Consider the following 21,594-nt stretch of genomic DNA (forward strand, 5'->3'; position numbering starts at 1 on the left):
ATCTCTGTGTTTATAAATTGTCTATTAAAAGCAGCGGAAGTCGAAAAACGTCATCAAAATTTGTTGACTAAAATTATTATTTTCTTTACAGGAGAGCTATTTAGAATTTATTTTGTTTTATTTTGTAGGCTAACTTCTCCTTGAGTTGAAAATGGCCTCACGAATATGCCAATTTATGCGACCGTTAGCTTATTCTGTAGCTAGAAAAAATGGTACACGCAGTTTTGATTAGTATAAATAATTTAGTCTATAGAGGAGAGTCTATATAAAATAATAATATAAAAAACGTTTACTTTATCATTTAGAATGCTATCATCAATCTATGTCATTTATGAATAAATCTCTAGTTACTAGTTTAATTAATTAATTAATAGTCTTAACTGTCTTAACTCATAACTCATATATATCAAACTGTGTTAACTCAACTCAGTCAACTGCTAACTACTCATTTAGAGTACATATTTACGAGTCTAGACAGCCATATTAACCTAGATATATGTTGTCTTATTACTAATTACTAGATCTAACTATTAATCTATTACTCAGTATTAGCATCCTTTTAAACATATCCTCCACCTTTCCTATATAGATCTACTAGACATATGTTACCCGCGACCCGCGGGTCTTTATTTGCGCATTACTGTCGATATAGTCACTGAGAGTGTTTTGTAAACAATTAAACGAAATAATAATGTAATAAGTAAAGCGAATGTGTCAATGTAAAAATAGTGTGAATGAAGCTATCAAATCAAAATAGCTAATTGGCTTAAATCCATTTTTTAAAATTAAAACATTTGCTTTTGAATAATCTAGTGGATTGGATTTAGATGTATGTTAAACGTAGCTAATGATCCTTTCACGTTATTTCTCTTTCGCTACGAAAATAAAATTAGTTTTGCGAAAATGGGTTTACCCAAAGTCGATACATTCTTATATATATAAAAAACGAAAAGAGCGATAGCTTTGTTAAATAAATGGGATTATAAAGTGAACAATTAAACGAAATAATTTTTAGTACGCGATTCATGAATGAATATAGATCTAGGCCTATCTCAACTCGGCTTCGCAGCTTTCGTAACATATGTGTTAAAGTATAAAACTATCTGTGCGAAGAGAAGTTTTATCATCTTAGAGTTGAATTAGAGTTTTAGATCTAGGGATGGGATTATAAAGTAAACAATTAAACGAATTAATTTTTAGTACGCGATTCATTACGGTATTGTCTAATGAAAGAATGTTCGTCAGGAAATCTGTAGTCACAGATATAAGGAACTAATTAATGTAAAAAATGCTTTTGAAACACAAAATTGAAGGTTAATTTTATTATATAATGAAATCAATGGATCTTCTTTTGTCTTTTCATGTGTCAAAGTAAAAAACTATCTGCGCAAAGTGTATTTCTTAAAATTAGATCTAGGTCTAAATCCTTTCTATCTTTTCTCATGTCAACATTGTAGACATGGCCTAGATCCATAAAATACTATAGCTTTAATAGAGTCGGACAACTTTATTTTTTTTGAGGGTCTTAAGTTTGTTTTAGGGCTACAATACATACACTACGGTCTAAGTTGGTACCCAAGGAACATTCCTGCCTAGTTTTATCAAGATTGGTCAAGCGGTTTTGATGTCTATAAGTAACATACATACATACATACCCCTCACATCCTACTTTATAATATAGATATTATATATTTGCAATGACTATGACACCAGAGACCTCTTCCTTTTTAGAATCTTTATAGAGTCTAGAATTCTAGAAGCATTTGTTATGTCTGAGGCCCCTAGCCTAATGATTTGTTAACAATTCCATTAGATTATTAATATTATATACTAATATAGTCCCACCCTCCCTTCATGGGAAAGGCTTTGAGAGTCAAGGGGGAAAATTAGGAGTCCGAGACCCTTAGGCTTTAGCCTAGGCGGCTTATTACTTATTAAAGGTAGGTTGCAGTACTCACTCAGTGCTACACCCTGGCAAAGCCTGCGATGCCGCTGATCCCAAAATGTATCAACATTTACCATATTTTGTTTATGTTTGAAAAATCTTTAAATAGCTGTGTATTGCTTGTTAGTCTTTGCTTCATTGAAAGTCATAGTAAAACAGTGACAGATCATAATCTTTGAAGATTGTTTTAAATCAAAATATCATTTTGCCTTTTTTTTTTTTTTTTTCCAGTTCTCAATTCAATACCTATAGTGTATCATAAGTTTCAAGTTAGGAATAATAGTGGTGCAGCCACTACAACACCAACAAAATACAGTAAGTAAAGAATGAGTAATAAGTAAGGAAGTAAACCAGTATTTAACAAAAACAACAATAAAAGGCACTTAATAAATAAAAAGATGAATTAGTTTTATTTCCAATGAATGCTTAATTCTAAAAAAAAAATGGAAAAGAAACTCTTGAGTTTTGGCTTGCCCTGATTGCAAGTTTTCCATGCACAGAAATAAAAATAAATCCAATTCTTTCGTCCAGAGTGTCAGGAGTTAGATTGTATAAATGTTGCATTAGTATATATATATAGCAATGAAGACAAGATTGAAACATGTGTAATCAAAATAAGTATGTGCCTTTATTCATGTTGTCTCATCAATCAAACTTTTTATCAGTTATTTCAATAGTTATAAATATATATATAGTGTTTAAAACAAAACTTGAAGAAATAGATTTACTCATTTTAAAAGAATCATAATACTTTGTCCTGTTGTATCATCATCATCATCTGTCCCTTGTCTTAGGGGTGCTGTGACAGTTCGTGTAACCAAAACCCTCTATTTCCCAGTTCTTAGTTGGATATGAAGAGAGAGGCCAATTCATTCTTTTACATTGTCTAGCCAGCTTTTCTTTGGATGACCTTTTCTTCATGCTCTCTCCACTGTACCTTGAAGGATGACTTTAGACAGTGAGTCATGTCTTACCATATGACCAAACCAGCTTACCTTATAAATGTCTTTTCATAGTATTGAGGAGTTCCTTCTTTTTGCCAATCAGAGTTTTGACTTGTAACAGTAGTCTTCTTTTCTTAGTATCTTATACCCAACATTTTTCTGTAGCATTTACTCTCAAAGGCTTGAATTCTTCTTTCAGCCTCAGCGTTCAGTGTCCAACTTTCACAACCATTTAGAAATACAGAGACCACGAGTGAAGAATACAGCTTTAATTTTACTTGAAAGCTGATGTTACTCTTGCAGATGTTCCACAATTTGCTCATGGCAGCAGATGCCAAGCGGGTTTTATCTCTTATATTGATCCTCCATCTTTTGCTATGATGTATTCATTTACAAAAATATTTGAATGACATTGACTTTACATTACTTTATATTACTATACAATAATTAAAAATATATTTTTGCTTCATTGCTTACCCAGGTACTATTGCTACTCGCAATGAAGCCATTAGACAACACTTGACTCAGTTTGGAGCCTATGTTGCTGAATGTTTGCCTAAATATGTGCAGAAAGTGGATGTCTACCATCATGATGAGCTAGAAGTTTGTTCTTTTGAAATATTATCTTTGAATTTGTTCTTTGATTAATTATGTTATTCAAAGTTAATCCTAGAGCCTAAAAACACACACTTGTCAGTTATGCTGTTCTACATTAATTTATAAAAGGACTTTTTAAATTATACTTATATAAGATATTTACTGGCTTACAAGCTACTAGAAACTGTTTTGAATGTAGTAATGCTTGAGTTAATTAGGCTTTGATTGGGTATAATGTTCTTTTTAAAACATTTTTGTTTACTGATAAGTAACTTGAGTCAATATCATCATCAGTCTCTTAGCCTTGATTATGTCAAGAAGTTTTAATATGGAGCATCATTTACCTTCATTATTTTTCATTTTCCTGTCCTTGTTTCCTTAAGTCTAAAACTTCCTTTCATTTTCTTTCTGCGTGAAGCTGTGTGTTAATATGCTTGTTTCTGTTTTCATCCTGAAGAAATTACTTAGATCTCGTTCTTCAAATCAATATAGAATTGAAATAAAAATATTGGCAACAGCCTCTTATTTGATTGATATTCAGCATAAGTAGGCTGTTAGAAATTAATAATATTTATTCAAAGTATTGTTTTGGAATATCATCAAGTCAACTTTGATCTTTTTTTTTTGTTCCAGATAATGATCCATCCTGATGGTGTCATCCCTGTGTTGACATTTCTCAAAGACCACACCAATGCCCAGTTTATGAACATTGTTGACATTGCTGGAGTAGACAAACCAAGTTTAGAAAATAGGTTTGAGGTAATTTATTTTTGGCTTCTATCAAGCTATTGATTCAGCTATAACATGATTGTACAAAAAAAAAAGAAATTGCAATTTGCAGTCAACTATTTTTCATTTTCAGACTAAGTATGGAATGCCAAAAAGAAAAAAAGTTATCTCAACAAAAGTTAAAAAATGAATCTTACACATTCTACAAGTAAAGTAAAGTTCCCCTTTCTGACCTTGTGATCATACAAATTCTACAAGTAAAGTTCCCCTTTCTGACCTTGTGATCATACACATTCTACAAGTAAAGTTCCCCTTTCTGACCTTGTGATCATACACATTCTACAAGTAAAGTAAAGTTCCCCTTTCTGACCTTGTGATCATACACAGTCTACAAGTAAAGTAAAGTTCCCCTTTCAGACCTTGTGATCATACACATTCTACAAGTAAAGTAAAGTTCCCCTTTCTGACCTTGTGATCATACACAGTCTACAAGTAAAGTTCCCCTTTCTGACCTTGTGATCATACAAATTCTACAAGTAAAGTTCCCCTTTCTGACCTTGTGATCATACACATTCTACAAGTAAAGTAAAGTTCCCCTTTCTGACCTTGTGATCATACACATTCTACAAGTAAAGTAAAGTTCCCCTTTCTGACCATGTGATCATACACAGTCTACAAGTAAAGTAAAGTTCCCCTTTCAGACCTTGTGATCATACACATTCTACAAGTAAAGTAAAGTTCCCCTTTCTGACCTTGTGATCATACACATTCTACAAGTAAAGTTCCCCTTTCAGACCTTGTGATCATACACAGTCTACAAGTAAAGTTCCCCTTTCAGACCTTGTGATCATACACATTCTACAAGTAAAGTTCCCCTTTCAGACCTTGTGATCATACACATTCTACAAGTAAAGTAAAGTTCCCCTTTCAGACCTTGTGATCATACACATTCTACAAGTAAAGTCCCCCTTTCTGACCTTGTGATCATACACAGTCTACAAGTAAAGTAAAGTTCCCCTTTCTGACCTCATGATCATACACATTCTACAAGTATAGTAAAGTTCCCCTTTTAGACCTTGTGATCATACACAATCTAATTCAGATAAATATCTGAGAGTTAAAATATTTGGTCTTTATATTGCATTGTCTAATTAGTATATGCATTGCTTTGTCAGAAGGCTATAGCCATGTGAATCAAATATATATAAGCTTAATAGCAATGATTATTTTTGTTGAGGCACCTAGTGACCTTAATGTAAAATAAATTTGACATGGAAGGAACAGAATGAAGTGACCCCAGAAGAATAATGTATTGTTAGAAGTTAATGTGATTCTGAGTATCCCATGCTTTTAAACCATAAACATTGACTGTTCATGTGACTGGAGCATTATCCTAATAAACTCTAAAGATTCTTTAAGGGAAAAAGATTGTCTCATGTCAGAGAAATATATTATAGTTCATTATAGATGAAATTAAGCCTTCAATGTTAGTAAGCCTATAACAGTTTAACAATTCATTTCAGATTGTGTATATGCTACAGTCCATCCAATTCAATTCACGTATCAGAGTCAAGACCTACACAGATGAACTGACTCCTATTGAGTCTGCATGTTCTGTGTATCCTGGAGCAAACTGGTATGAGAGAGAGGTATTCAAGGTTTCTTATTTTCAGAACAAAATGTACTCATCAAAAGCATTTTTTTTTTGGCTTTGGAATCAATAATTGCCAGACTTTTTTTTTTTTTGAGCGTCAGATTTTATTGAACTCTTTTGAGATAGGTTACTGAAATTATTGTTGCTAGATTCAGTGTGTCTGCGGCATCCTGAAATTCCAGGTTGTCCTGGAATCTCCTGGAATTAAAAAAAAAACTAAAAAAGTCCTGTAAATCTCTTGGAATTTTAAAATATCTCATTGAATGTCCTGGAATTTCGCCAATCAAAAAAAAAAAACAGCATTAAAAAAATTCGGCACCATTGCAGCGGATAGGCAGTCGTGCCAGAAATAAATTCAAAATTATCGTTTATGAGTTTGCGCAGAATGTGTTTACTGCTCTTTGAGAATAGATAGATCTAATCTAATCAGATTGATTTTTCAATGAACACTTTGATTTTCATCCTAATTGGAACTAGATCTATGTTACGTATCATTTTAGACTTAATTTTCCAGTTTCATTGTGTGCCCTTTTATATTACTTCTGTGCACTGACAATTTGATAAATACATCTAGTCTAGTGACCTAGATCTGTGTCCTAAATCTAGAATGATAGAATCTAGACTAGATCTATGTGTCTAGAATCTAGATCTAAATCTAATCTACAGATCTAGATGTAATCTTAGTTTCTTATTGTGTGTGGCACTGTGTTCAATCTAAGCTAGATCTAGAATCTAGTCTTATACAAGAATCGTAGATCTAAACTAGTTTTAAAAGACTTGATTGTTCCATTATTGGACTGTTCTTGAACACTAGATTTTGTATTAAAATACCTAGATTGCCCCTAGATATGAGACATCGTTAATGCACTGTGCCAGACTGTGGCTTGAAAAAGATGTAATCTAGATGTAGATCTATCTAGATTTCTAGATCTTCAAATCTTAGCTTCAAAAATCGTCCGTCAGTGATACTAAAGCTTTTAGAGTCTGTTAAATCAGATGGCTGCCATATTTGTCAAAAGGGCTGCCCCAGTCACAGTGACTGTCACTTATCCTACACCCACAGCTAAGCCAGTAACCCAACAAATTCATATAGTCTTAAATTACTGCTAAGAAGTTTAAAGAAGGCAATCAACACAAAGTCTATTGAGCACCTCAAAGGCTGTTTGCAAAAATTGAAAGCTTCCTCTCAATTGCAAAGGTTTTACAACCTTTTCTAAAAAAAAATATCAATCAGATGCACAATTGTTGGTTACTCTTTAATGTTTTGTGACCCAAGACCTTTTTAGCAAGCTTCAGTCATTTTAGCAAAGATTAATGACACCAGCTGTTTTCAAAGAATGTACCTCTGTTGCAGCACTGCTTATTGTAGATTTGACAGGCACCAAAAACTTTCTTAATTAAAACTAAAGCCAGCGCTAGGGATGTTTTAAATTACTAGATGGAAAGCAGAAAGTTTCTGCTGACAATTTTCAAACTCGTTAAAAAATCTCCATTGAAGAATGCTTTTCTCCAGAGTTTAAAATGGCAAAAGCCCAAATACCCTTTGCAAAATTTTGATAGCTACTTAAATGATTTATAGGTTTGAGCATCTTGGTTCTGCTTGGCTGTATCAGTGCAGACGACTTTGATAGCATTAAATCTGAATTTACACAATGGCACAATTCCATTTGAACCACAAGTTCTGCTGCCTCCCAGTTCTTCAGTCCTCTGATAGACTGGATACTTTCTTTGACCAGTTTTTGAACACTGAATTTTCTAACCTCTGAAAAGTGATGACAGGAATTTTGTATACCTTAAGTATGGTAATTTAATTTAATTATTAAACCTAAATAACATCAACTTTGACTATTGTTATATAATATTTTGGCGCAAATTTCCTGGAATTTTTAAATTTCTCCTGGAAAAGTCCTGTAAAACTCCTGGAATTTAATATTGACTTAGTGCAGAAACCTGTAAAGATTGGCAGTAATGTGTTAATTCTATTCCTATCTTGTCAAAAGTTAAATATTTTTAGTGCACATTTGATGATTTCCTGTTGAATGTTAATGATTAGAAAAAATTGTTGTAGAAAGGTCTTTTTATTCTTTAATGTTCCATTTTGTTTTATTTGGAAATTATTTTCAAAATTAACTTTAATCACCCAGATCTTAATCACCTTCAACTTTCATCGTATGGCCATCTAAAACTTTTTACTTTACACTTGTAAACAAGATCTTTATATTTTTGTTATAGATCTGGGACATGTTTGGAGTCTTTTTTGCTAATCATCCAGACTTGAGACGTATCCTGACCGATTATGGATTTGAAGGACATCCTTTTAGAAAAGATTTCCCACTTTCAGGCTATGTTGAGGTAATTTAAATATTACAATTTTTTAAGCATTGCATACATCGTTTGTTTTACTTAACATGTAACATAGTTTTAAAAAAACCTTTTCAAAGTTGATTTAATTTGATAATTCTTTTGATAGGTTCGTTATGATGATGAGGTCAAGCGTGTAGTTGTTGAGCCTCTAGAATTAGCTCAAGAGTTTCGTAAGTTTGAGGCCAACACACCTTGGGAAACTTTCCCTTCTCATAGACAGCTGGAAGGTAAATACCAGAAAACGACTAAACCAGAAGAGAAGAAATAAGCTGATAGCAGTTGTGTAAATATCAGTGTACTACAAGTTTTTTTGTTATCAGACTGATCTAAATGATAGCAACAGATCAAGATGAGATGTTCTTTAATGGTGAAGTCCATTTGGCAAAGTCTGTTTGAGAGCCTCTTTATTGAACAGTTTTTCTTCTGTTAGTTTAGGTGTGTAAATATAAGAAACAGATAAAAATAAATGGAATTTATAATATACAATTTTTCTAGTTTTTTTTTTTTTTTCTAGTAAAATAGAAAGAAAAGTTCATTTTTGTTCTTAAAGTACTGGGACCATATTTCATTGTTTACTTAGTGCTCTACCAAACAAGCAAAATACAAAAAAAAATACTTAAAAAAAAAAAACAAAGCTTATATTAAGTGTACTTGTATCAATTAGCTTGGATCAATCATGTAATTAAATTTGCAATAGATATAGACTAACAATAATAAATCTGTGTGATTAGAAATATTTTTATGGATTGTTTTTGTTTAGCGCAATTTCATGCTTTTAGCTTTGTCTGTGTGCTATGATCCTATTACTCGGAAAGGGGGGGGGGGGAGAGAAAGGGTTATCTTGTTGGTCACTCTTTAAATGTATTTATAAAAAAAATTAATTAAAACGACCTGAATTTGAACTTGTGGGCTCCTCAGGCTTCTTAATGCTGCGGAAAGCTTGTGAACATGGAAGATTGTATAGTTATCTATTGTTTCTATAGTCTCATCCTATTTGATGTTTGTGTTTACTGAGACTCAGATGACGACCTATAAAGGGGACTTTTTCAGCTTACACCACCACTTGAGTCAAGTACAATTTCTTTCCCTTGTTAATTCAACGTATACCATCACATCTGTAAAGTACTATTTCTTTCCCTTGTTCAATACCAAATACAAAATAATAATCAATAGTTAATTAACTAACTGGTTAATTTTATTTTTCTTGTGTTGTCAGGTAAAAGAATTGATTGTGCAAAATTTCAGCTTGATCCGAAATTGGGTCTAGGATAAAGATTTTTACAAACTTGTTACTAGACAGACAGAGTGAGTTGATATAAGCTTTGTAAATACTTAGTTAATAAAAAGTTCTACAATAAGAAATGAACTTAAAAATGTAGTGCAAGTGGGCAAGTTTAAATTAGTATAATCCTTACATCAATTGAGATGGCATAATGTATCTTGTTTAGAATTAAAAAAACAAAACAATAGAAAAAAGATCACTTTTAAAAAACAAAGCTTATTTAAGGGAAAGAACTGCTAATTACTGCAAATGGCAGGGTTTTACTCCCTGTCTGCTATATAAAGAAAATTAAATACTACTAATTGAATAATTTTTGGATTGGTTCATGTATTGTCATCGACAATGAATAATTATGCAACTTGAATCGAGAATGGGAAGTGGGAGAAAAAACGTGTCGAAATGTAATAAGGTAATTAAATCCATATATACATCTACATCTCTCATTAAGAAGAATTTATTCCCCTTATTTTGATATCAAACATAATAATTAATCACCATAATTAATGAACAAATTGGTAAATTTTTTTAACATTGTATCATGTATTGTCAGGTACAATGAATAACTGTGCAATGCTAACTTCATCCAAGAATGGGAAATGGGAGAAAAAACATCCAAACTTTTTACTAGACAGACAGTGAGTTGTTATAATATTTGTAAAAAAAAACCTCTGTTCTTAAAAAAATATATACTGATATAAAGGTGAATTAAAAAAAAATCCCCATGTAACACTATATGCTATATGTAGATTTTCCTAACATTACATCCCGGTAAAGTAAACATAAAAACCACACAATATTAGATATAAAAATAATTTTATTAATAAAGAATTAGTTCAATTTGAATTATAAGATCGTAGTAAAGATTGAATGTAAAAATTAAAAGGCTGTGTGTGACAAATATTTTGGCAAGAAAAAAAAATATATTCATAATATCAAGAGTTTGAACTGATTTAGTTTTACATTACATGATACAATAGAACTATGGTACAATGAAAACAAGGCACTTAGTAAAAAGAAATTTTTTTTTTTAGATGTTTAAGTTTAAAGATTTATTAGGTTTAATGAGGCACAAAGGAAGACTTTTTTTATAAGGTAAAAGTCTGAGGATGAATTAAGAAATTTCTGGGAAGCAAAACACAGGCCCCAGAGAGTAATCATATTATTATTTGGGCTTGTAAGGTTGTAACATATTTGTGCATGTTAATCTTAGATGTATGTGCACATAAAAAAAAATGTGTAAATAAAAGCCTTGTACATAAAAGCAAAGTGTTTAAAGTAACAAAAAAATTCTTTATAGCATTTGTATAGACTCCCTGGCAGACAACAGCTCTGTCTGCATAATGTGTGACAAAATATGCATGTTGGAATTGGGTCTACGTAGCCACATGAAATACTGAACCTATCTTATATATTAAGACATGAAGACAATGCCCAAATACATTGTAAAAACTAAAATGGACACCAGAAAGACTTTAACAAAGACAAAGTTCTTAGTAGCCTGCAGAAAAGTTTGTAACCAAAAGGTTAGTACATATGTATGCAAGGTGACAAGTAAAAAACTAATGAGATTAAATTATCTCGTTCTACATAGTGGATGATTGTTTTTTTTGCCATGCACTGTGCCAGATATAATAATAAACTGGCTAATTATTTCTAAAAACTACTGTTATAATTAGTGAATAGTTGTGTCAGTATGGAAGAAATATAATGGGAAATTCACGATAAGCTAATCAAAAGAGAACTATGGTGCCTGAGCACTAAAAAAAATGATAGTGCTACAAATGAATTTGTTATTTGTATGTTTAGCAAATTCTTTAACAAGAAAACAAAACCCCTGATGCAACATCAAACATTACTGAGTGCTCTATTTATTGTCGAGCAGAGTGTATGACTATGCTTAAGTGAATAAGAACAACGGAGAGGGCGTCGCCATAGTTATCCCAATGTTAGCAAACAAAGCTTACAGCGAAGTTTGAGAGCAACAGTTTTGTTGATGACATTTTTCCAGAAATATGCAACTGATAGAAATAAACAGTTACCTGATACAGGAATTTTGACTACATTGAAAGATCTGTTGACTCCACGAAATATATGTGAAGCGGTGGTCATGGTTAGGAAACAAAGGACAATCAAAGGGGCAAAATCAAAACAAAGGTACAGAAAAAACATGCAACTATTCTAATGACACCAGATATTGACATGTGTAAAAAATACACACGTAAATGTAGTCCAATATAGAACGTAAAGAGAAAGATTACTTGTTCTCCCCCCCCCCCCCCCTATTTTTTTCTGAGCCGTGCTCTCTGTAGCCACGAAAGTTACTTGGGGTAACTCTAGTTTATCTTGCAGAAATAAAAGAGTCATCTTTTCAAGACCCTTTTTATAATGGGGTTAGAGAGTCGGCGTGCGTGTGTGGTGTCCCACATGGTTGGGCGACGAAGAGAATTATATATATTGAATATATCTAATAATTTACTGAACAAAAGGACATTTTTTTTTGGATTTTTCATTAAAAAAAATGACAGAACAAGTTAAAAAAAAATCTAAAATAAACAATAAAAAGGCCTGAAGAAATACATTTTTTTTTAAAGATTGATTGTTAGAAGTTTGAAAAAAAAAATGTACCCTAGAGTAAAGTGCAAAGTTCGAGCAGCCCCGATTTGTCAAGAGGTTCGAACAGTTCACTTTTTATTGCTAAAACTTTTTTATTTGAATGTTTACCAAATTACTACTATATTGGTACTGCGCATGCACCTTTTTTCTTTACTTCCGACACATACTATTTCCTTTTCCTTGTAAAGGCTAAGTTCATGGTGAGGTCAAACTCAGGAGGTGTGGAATTATTCTTTTTTACTACCTGGTAGTGAAGGAAATGGGTAATGGGCTTAAGGCTATTTTTAAGTCTGATTGCTCATCAGCTTAAAGAGACTATTTGAAGTTGTGGAGGGTGAGAAATGGTGCAATGGATGGTGTTCTTGCGCTGGAGTAAAAAGAAAATGACTTTATAGTGAAAATTAAATATTAAAACATGTTTTTAGATATATTTTCTTTGATCTGTTCGAACCTTCCATCAACCCATTCGAGCTTACTAACTGGGGAAAAATCCGCTCGCGGTAAAGCACGCTTGGTGATACCTACCCTACACCTCTTTGAACTCATAATTAATTTTAACGAAGCCTAGTGATACATTAAATTCGATCTATTTTTATAGAAAAAAGGACGAGGAATTCAGAGATACCATCAGTTTTTTCATAGGTCAGACCGTTACGGTGCTATAAAAATCCAAACGTGAAAATTGCTGCCTGCGGGCTTAATAATTTCGAACTTTGCACTTTACTCTATATGTAAATGAAATTGTTGAATTGGATATATATATATATAAAATCAAAAATTAAATATACAAAAGATTTTGTAATGTTGCTACAATAGTTTGTATAGTAGCCTATTCACAAAACAATTATTAACAAATTTCTTCATAACAAAGGAAATGCTAAATTCATGAAAAAAAAAATATAATAAAAAAATGCAGCATGGAAAGTCCATTTATTTAGACATTTAAAACTGTCAACATCTAATTCATTGAGGACAATGCTCAGGTTTCAATGCCATCATGATTACAAAATTACTCTTTATATACATTGGCCACATTGGGAGATGATTCTTTTGGTCCTAATAACTCGCTGGTCTGTTTAAATGGAATCAACTGTATAAAAGGATTTGTTTTGGTACCGGTACTTTATGATTTGGTCCTAATAATCAAAAGTAAATTTTCCCTTTCAGACCATGTGGTCTATAGGGCAGATGATGTAAAGGTCATCTGTTTCTGTGGCCTACAGTTAACGAGGGTGTTATGTGGCCATCACAATGACCAACCGCCTTTATTTTTCCCCAATTAATGTCAGGTATCATTAGAGCTGAGTGGACTCAGAGGTGCCCAAAGATCCAAAAATTTAAAATCCCAGTCCACCAGGATTTGAATGCGGGGACCCCCAGTTGGGAAGCCAAGTGCTTTACCACTCTGCCACCGTGTCCCTTGGTCCTAATAAGAGGCTGGTCTAATTAACTACAATTGACTGTAGTATCAATTAAAGGTACAATATTTCTTTTAAGTTATGGCATAGTGTTTCATTAACTATATACACACAAAGCACTCAACTGTATGATTTTATTTCAGTACTGCTACATAAATACAAAGATACTCAACCTTAAGCCAAAAACAACTCAGAAACTTTATTTTCTTATTTATGATTTAAAACTAAACTAGAAACAAATTAAGAAAAATAAAAAAAAGTTTATTTTGCAGTCTAGTGATTAATAAACTGTCTGTACAATGTGCATAAGAAACTATTAAACTAAAGATATGGGCATTGCTGATAAAGATTATCAAATGTAGTGAAGTTAACTCTACACTGACTGTAAAAAATTAGTTCAGTTTTTTGACAGATGTGATGTGTTCTATAAATTTTGACATCCATTTTATAAATACATACATGTTAGACCTCTGTACTTATCAATTATAGCTGCTGTAAAAATGTGCAATAGATTCTAAATAAAGTTTAAAAAAAAACAAACTAATGAAAATTGCTAGATCTTCTTTAAGCAAGTAACAATAAACTTCAAAAATGTCCAATAAGAAATAGGAGCTCAGTAAGTCCCCATGATTCCTGACTGCTGAGAAGGATTTCTGTCAGCGGAAAGGTGTGAATTAGGAGCTCTTCACCTCTAGTCCTATCTGAAGGTTCCACAATGGATGAGACCATGACTGGGTTGGGTCACACTGTGGTCCAGGAGGGGCCTTATAAGAGTGACCAGAGACAGTGCAACTACAGGGAATTTCTATATATTCCTAGTAGGTGACCACCCTGTGAAGTGGAAGGACTGTCACTCTAGCTTACAGGTACAAAGAAAACCAGAACTTAATGTTTATTCCATCATATAAGAAATATATTTGTCTACAAGAGACATGTTTGCTTTCAGAGTTAAAAAAAAAAAAAGGAGGATTTACCTCATATTTACAAAATCTTGTAACAAATTTAAGATGCAGGAAAGAACAAGCAATAAGTAGACATAACTTTGATAAATCTATGAAAAAGAACAGGTTACTGCCCCTAGGTACTTACTATGCTTGGTTCTGGCAAATTTAGAATTCCCTTTGTGTCCCATTCCATTATGAGTTTCCTCAGAGTGTTAAAAGGAAATGTGTCTGCTGTATATTGTATGGAAGCTATGAAGTGATCAGCAGAGCCTCTTTCAAGGACAAGAAGATATAGACATTTTACACGGAAGCTAATTGTTCTTATCAGCTGGAAAAACGTTCCTATCCTATTTTGTTCTCTTTACTTGTGGCTAAAGCTATTTAATACAACTGAAGAAAATTTCAATCAAAAATTGGCGAATAATAATATGTGTAAATCATACAGAATATCTTTCTTCATATCTGTGCCACTGACAGTAAAATTAGCACAAGAACCGAATCTATTTACAAATAAAATGTATATCACATAAACAAATATACATGCAAAGAAAGCAAACATTTGAACAAATATATGATATGAGGAACATGATATTTGTTTGTTCCAGTAATATACAAACACTGGTAACAATATTTACACTTCACTGGCACTAAAGGGCCAACATTAAACAAAAATAAAATATAAAAAGGGTAGAATTATATATTTAAAACCAGGTCTGGTCATCAAACTTCCATCTTCATTTCAAGGACAAAAGAATTAATATATAGACATATTTTATTATTACTCGGTAATATATATTTTTGTGTGTGCAACATTTAGAAACAAACTAGCGGCATATGACCCGCAGCCAGAGAGCCTTAGTTTGGGTATTACTGATCTAGTGGATTAGATATATGTTACACATAGCCAATGTTCCCATCACATATTTTATTTAATTTTATCACGCAAATAAAAGCAGAGTGCACAAATGGGTTTAAACATTTAGATGACATATTCATTTCAAATATAAAATACTGGGAAAACAGGTTTACCAGATTTGTTAAAAAGTTAAATTTAGGTATTTTTTTATTTTTAGGGCCAACGGTTGTGGGAGGGATATTGAACATACACTACACTCTCTGCCATGATCTAAGGAACATTAATGCCAAGTTTGATCAAGATTGCTTTAACTGTTTTGATTTCTTTGCTGCGAGACATACATATATTCAATTATATATAATAGATATATCAACAAGCATGGCTATAAAATACTTAGTGTATATCACAGAAACAAAAGTAACTTGATAACAGTAGAACTTTGAGCAAAATAGTTTGAACATTTACAATTACCCCAATATCTTTCTTTTGCTTTTTAAAAAAATTAGCTAAAAAAAAATATCAAAAGTAAAAACATAAAGGTCTACAACTTCAAATATGAACATTGCATGGGAAAACAACTATGGGAAAAACATTTAGAATGCAACTTGTTTTCTGTTACAAAATAAAGCAAAAAAAAAAAAAAAGTTTTGATATGCATTGAATGGTACTAGTTAGTGCTTTTAAGTTCAACCTTAGATTCTAAAAGTTTATGTTTCATATGAATAAGTAACTCTTGTTTGTAGGAATTAAAGAAAGCTTTGGATTACCATTCAGCTCTGATGACAAAATCTGTTAATAATTTGACAATGGAAAATAAATTCAAAAATACAATTAGCAGAGTACTGAGTTACATCCCTTTATATACAAAAACAAGATTACTCCAATGGAGATATTTCACTAAAACTAATTTTAGTTCATCAAAATCACTAAGTCTATGTAGGTTTAGTGGCAATCTTTTTGTCTGAAATAAAGAAAATAAAGTTTAAACAATATTTCATCTCCTGAGAGGGTTATCATTTCATTGATTAGATTGCAGGAAAGCAGAAAAGGTTTTACAAAAAGTAATAATGAACAGTTATAAATAGAGTTATAATAAGCTTCATATCAATCTGATTCAGTCTTTTTTTTTTGTCAGTTCTTTTTACCTTCTATATATATTTTTTATGAGTAGAATCAATAATGTTTGTGATCAGTTAAGAGTGATCCGTTAACAGTGCTTTTAGCAGGAAAGAAAATAAACAAGAGAAAAAAACAACTAAGTTACATATTGGATAGAAAGAACCAATTTAGTGTAGCAACAGGGCTTGGCATTTTATTTGAACTAGACATCCAACAATACCTGGATTTTTGGGAACTACAGTTTTATAGTTTTAACATGATCTGACTTTAGATTCTCATAATAAAAGCAGAAACATAATAGCATAATACATATGATGCAGGTGCGTAGGACATAGAAGCTCATGCTTTATCTTTCAGCTTTCGGAAGTAGCATGCGTGTGTGGAAAGTCTTAGATTGGATTCCTTTCTCGCAATGCAAAAGACAGAAACAGTTCACATTCAACTCATTTAAAAGAGTTTTTTGATTTGTAAATGTGCTGCGTCTGTTACAGATAAAAGATAAGCTATCTGCGCCAAATTCTCTGAGCTCTGAGAAAGAAAAAAACAGCATACAAAAAACATAAAGTGATTTTTCAGAAATAGTTGCAAAAGCATTAAAATGTATAAGGCGTATTTTCATTAAATATAGAGCAGGGTGTGAAATATAAAACTGTGAGCAAGAAAAAAAATATAAGTATTTTAAAAATTATTCATGCCAATTACAGACCTGCCTACCGTTACGCAAAATGCGTATTCGTTACGCAAAATCTCCCAAAAATGACCGCCAGTACGCAAATACGAATTTAACCCGTCGCGTTACGCATTTTATATCCTTTGTTTTCCTCCTCTCCAGACTAGCTTACAAGCGGTCACGGAGGTCACGCTAAGCCCACCTGTGGGGAGAGGGGCGAAACAGAAAAATTGGGGTGAACACAATGTGCCCAGATCTATATGTTGATTGGTACTTAATAGCAATTAGATGTCTAGAAATGAAGAACGCGAGAGTGAGGGAGTGGCGGGTTGGTACCAGGTTGGTACTGTCAGTTAGCTGATACACCAACGTGACTTTTTTTTTGTAAGTTCATGAGTAGTAATTAATTATGTTGGTGCATTCCTGATTCCCGTATTCATTTGTATAGAAAAAAAAATCGAAGATCTATAGATTCAAAACACATTGAGTGACATTGTAGATATCTAGTCTAGATCTAGATCTGGATTCTAGATCTAGAATCTAGAAAACTTGTTATACAGGAATAGATCTAGCTAGAGTCTAGCTAGTCATTACTTTATGATTCTCTACATTACTCTACAGTCTAGTTATAGTATGATTGAGAATTTAGATTGACTAGATCTATATCGATAACATCTACTACCATCTAGTCTAGATCTAGACTAGATTCTTAGTCTTAGTCTTAGTATAGAATAGATCAAGGATGAAGGTAGGCCTACGAAAGTTTTAGAGTAGACCTACGTTTGTAGCGGATCCATGGCATCGGTAACACTTTTGAGCCCAGATCTAGAGTAGATTATATTCATTATTTAGACATAGATCCAGATCTAGTCTAGATATCATCTCTATTGATCTAGATTTAGATTGTAGATCTAATCATGACATCTAATATATATATATATATATATATATATATATATATATATATATGACAAAATAGTGGATCACGTAAGTGTTACGCATTCTGGTGCCAAAATACGCATTTTGACCGTAAGTGTTACGCATTTGGACTTTTTTTTGGTTGGCAGGTCTGCAATTACAATTTACCCTCCCCCTCCCCTCAAACAAACTTGGAGATAAAACAAAAATCATAATTACAATTATATAGTTATAATTATTTCAAAACTCACATCTCAAAATTTAAAACAAAATTATTGACCATTTGCTGTTTGATAAAAATCATAGCATTTTATTTAATACTGTGATTAATGTTGAGCTTGTTTTTTTTTTATTTCATTTCACTCAGTGATAAAAGATACAAACAGAAAAAAAAGATGAATGAATCTACAAGGATGTACAGTCAGTTAGATAGATAGGAAATATAGAGTTCAACTAGTCCAACAGCCAGCAAGGTGAAATGAGGCCAACATACTGACAAAACAGTTTTTATAGCACACTTGAGTAGAGGGTTCCTCAAATGCCAAGTTAAAACCCAGTGAAATTCAAACCCAACACCTTGACCTCAGTCACCTAGTACTCTATATCTCAATGCTCTTTGACTAGCAGCAACATTTGAAACATAAAACTTCTATTACATTCTAAAAGAATGTGTTTACTTCTTACAGAAACTATTCTAAAAGAATGTGTTTACTTCTTACAAAAAGAAACAATTTGATTTGACAACAACTTGAAAACAAGCTTTACCTACCTAATTTTAAAGTTGAAAAATTCCTACTTATTTATTCAGGGGTTTAAAAATTAAAATAAATTGGCTCATCATACCCAGTGTTTCTGCTGCGATTCAAATACTCAAGTAATTTCTTCTCTGTCTGTTGAAGCTGCTCCCTTCGACGCTCATCAACATCTGAGGAACTGAGCTCTTCATAGAGTTTTCGTGTTTCCTCTACTATGCGGAACACATTCTTCTCTTCCTCCTCCTGGAAATGGCCAGATAAGTGTTGAAGTACCAAAACTTAAATAATTAATGATGTAATCTTTTAACCTATAACTGTAAAAATCTAACAACCAAATACAAGCAGAAAGTTAGAATAGGAAATCAAATAAAGAGAGAACAAGTTTGACTGCAAAAAAAAAAAAAATACAGAAACAATAATTACTCAAAAATTAATAAAAGTAATAAGCTAAAATACAAATAAAAGCTAGAATCTAGTATAAAAAAAAACAGACAAAAAAATTAAGCTAGAGTCTAACAAAAAAATACAGAGTCATTAATCCATAACCTGAAAAAAAAAAAAGACAGAAAAAAAAACAACTTTTGTAACTGTCAGTCAATTTAAAAAACAACAATGCATTCTATAATGAAAATCTAACATTTATGTTTAAATCTTGGGAAATGTGGAAAAAAAATAATCATTAGTTTACCTTTGGATTTTTCATGTCAATGTAAACCAGTAAAGATGAGTGAGGAAATGGTTCACTGAAATTATTCAATAGCTGGACGGATCTGAAACCTTTAGATAATTACAAAAACACATATATACTAAATGTTGAGGCATTTTGGAAAAAAAGAACAAAAAAAAAAAAAAAAAAAAAAAACAATATAAACGATTCAAACATTAAAAAAACAAATGTCACCTGGTCGAATGCTCTTCAAATGAAACGTAGCTTGGGCCTGACAGATAGTCTCATTCAACTCTGTGCCAATCTCAAATCTGATGAAGGCCAAGTCAGGGCAAGAAATTTGGAAACTAAAGATTTCATTCTTCCATACAGGATTTAAACTATTTTTATCTAGGAAACAAAATACAAAAGCAAAGTATGAACCAAACAAAAATGGCATCAAGTTCAAGGTCATTGACATACATATTAAAGATAAGTATAGTGGAGGAAGCAGCTCACAGAACATTAACATTGAATCTTGGACCACCCGAACAAGTTTTCAACTCTCTGTTTAACATAAATAACACTTCCCATAAATTGTTGGTTAAAGAGAATTGTCTTGTAGGCCCTGTATGCTTAAACATGAAATTGGCCTAATAATTTATTTTTTTAAACATATTTTAGTAATTAATAGTTATCACTTCATAACTCCATAAAAACATCTTTCAACAAAAATAATTTAACATTAAAATGATAATTTAATTTACTAAATTTTTATTTAATTTACTAAACTTTTCACACCTTCTTGTACGTCCAATCTCATTTTAGTCAGAGATTACTTTGTTTAAATAGTTACAGAAGTTAACAATTTTACTTACTTTTGGGATCAAGTCACAACTTAACATTCAATTTGATTAAAAAAATCATTTAATTGTCAAATTTAGAAATCAAATGTTGACATTTCCTTGAGAATTCTTCAAAAGCAAAAACATCTTAATTAATTATGCAATTTAATAAATACACTCTCTTTTCTCAGGTAGCTGCTTACCATTTAACATTCTGGTTCTCTCTCTCTGACTGTCTAAAGGGAGGCCCAACACTTCCACCACAACATAAGGGTGCATAATCCCAACACCACTGTTCAGTACACTCAAGTTGCGCGCCCCTAATACATGCACTGTGAGTACCATACAATCCACATAGTTTCTTAAGGTTAGAAGGTCATTGGGGTTGTAAGAGGAATTGTTCATGAAACTAGGCTTTAGCACATAGCCACACCTGAAAAAAGAAAATTATACAAGAAAAATTCAGAACAACAAGGCTTTTGAACAATCTTGCATTGGTTGGCCTCCTTCAGTTGTAGAGCAAGGATGGTTCATCTAATTATCACATCTGTAACTACAAGGAATAAAAAAAAAACAATGGTTCTAAAACACAGCTTCATCTGTAGAAGAAGGCTATGCAAGTTATGAACTAGGTTTGAACACAATTTCACATTAGTGAAAAACAAATGTATATATGAGGCATTCTTCTTGAAACTTAACTTTGAAATTAATATATAATAACATAAAAAACAACAATTCAAAATCAGTTGGTAAGTTTTTATTTTTAAATTTCAAACATTAATATAAAAATAATTTTTTGTTTTATAAAAGTTGCTTTGAGCTATATAAAAAGGGCATGCATGCAAAAGTATAATAGAAGAATTTTTTTCACTCCGAAAGGGCAAAAAAACATTCCATCCAAATGTGGAACATAATTCTGGAGTCAAAGAGTTAAGAAAGTAGTGTCATGGGATAATGGGCTCAAGACAATCATTTCATGTGCTTTAAAAATGTGTCACATATAAAAGTTTGTGAAAATATAAATAAATACTGTAAAAAAAAAATTCTATTAATTTAGATTACAAAATATTTCCTAGAGCTGGAGCTGTTGACTTGTCCACAGTTGGTCAGTTTTCATTTTTTCCAATGGTAGTGACATGAATAATTAGCTCACAATTTCAATTTTATGAGTTTTAGATGAGTTTAAAGTTTAAAGAGTTTAAAGTTTTGTGATAATATGAATAAATATGATAAAATATATTTTTTTATGCAATCATAAAATTTTTCCTAGGTCTGGTGTAGACCTAGATTCTCAA

General features: G+C 31.9%; 2 protein-coding genes across 10 annotated transcripts in view; one reads left to right on the forward strand and one right to left on the reverse strand.

Moving 5' to 3' along the window:
- Positions 1–59: 59 nt before the first annotated feature.
- LOC106070802 (NADH dehydrogenase [ubiquinone] iron-sulfur protein 3, mitochondrial-like) lies at positions 60–8,719 on the forward strand. Its single transcript, XM_056037029.1, has 7 exons — positions 60–212; positions 2,177–2,260; positions 3,371–3,492; positions 4,120–4,245; positions 5,739–5,864; positions 8,102–8,221; positions 8,340–8,719. The coding sequence occupies exons 1-7, from the start codon at positions 152–154 to the stop codon at positions 8,499–8,501; spliced, it is 801 nt and encodes a 266-aa protein (XP_055893004.1). The 5' UTR covers positions 60–151; the 3' UTR covers positions 8,502–8,719.
- Positions 8,720–10,033: 1,314 nt separating this feature from the next.
- LOC106070801 (1-phosphatidylinositol 4,5-bisphosphate phosphodiesterase gamma-1-like) overlaps positions 10,034–21,594 on the reverse strand; it is a 60,579-nt gene continuing 49,018 nt past the window's right edge. For 8 of the 9 annotated variants that reach the window (XM_056037021.1, XM_056037025.1, XM_056037020.1 and 5 more), the window contains 5 exons: positions 20,503–20,732; positions 19,710–19,865; positions 19,497–19,585; positions 18,897–19,051; positions 10,034–16,993 (listed from right to left, as the gene is read on the reverse strand). In XM_056037021.1, the coding sequence (XP_055892996.1) occupies positions 16,969–16,993; positions 18,897–19,051; positions 19,497–19,585; positions 19,710–19,865; positions 20,503–20,732 (655 nt within the window). In that variant the 3' untranslated portion in view covers positions 10,034–16,968. The remainder of the gene's footprint in view (positions 16,994–18,896; positions 19,052–19,496; positions 19,586–19,709; positions 19,866–20,502; positions 20,733–21,594) is intronic. The other variant, XM_056037026.1, reaches the window with a different exon arrangement.

This window comes from Biomphalaria glabrata, chromosome 7 (assembly GCF_947242115.1).
Source record: "Biomphalaria glabrata chromosome 7, xgBioGlab47.1, whole genome shotgun sequence".
NCBI classification, from domain to species: Eukaryota; Metazoa; Mollusca; class Gastropoda; family Planorbidae; genus Biomphalaria; species Biomphalaria glabrata.

What these genes read in the sequence shown, in the direction of transcription:
- LOC106070802 (XM_056037029.1), top strand. Translation starts at nt 152, where the DNA reads ATGGCCTCACGAATATGCCAATTTATGCGACCGTTAGCTTATTCTGTA. An exon ending in GTTTAGAAAATAGGTTTGAG is followed by an intron (nt 4,246 to 5,738) that starts GTAATTTATTTT and finishes AATTCATTTCAG; the next exon opens with ATTGTGTATATGCTACAGTC. An exon ending in CACTTTCAGGCTATGTTGAG is followed by an intron (nt 8,222 to 8,339) that starts GTAATTTAAATA and finishes TTCTTTTGATAG; the next exon opens with GTTCGTTATGATGATGAGGT.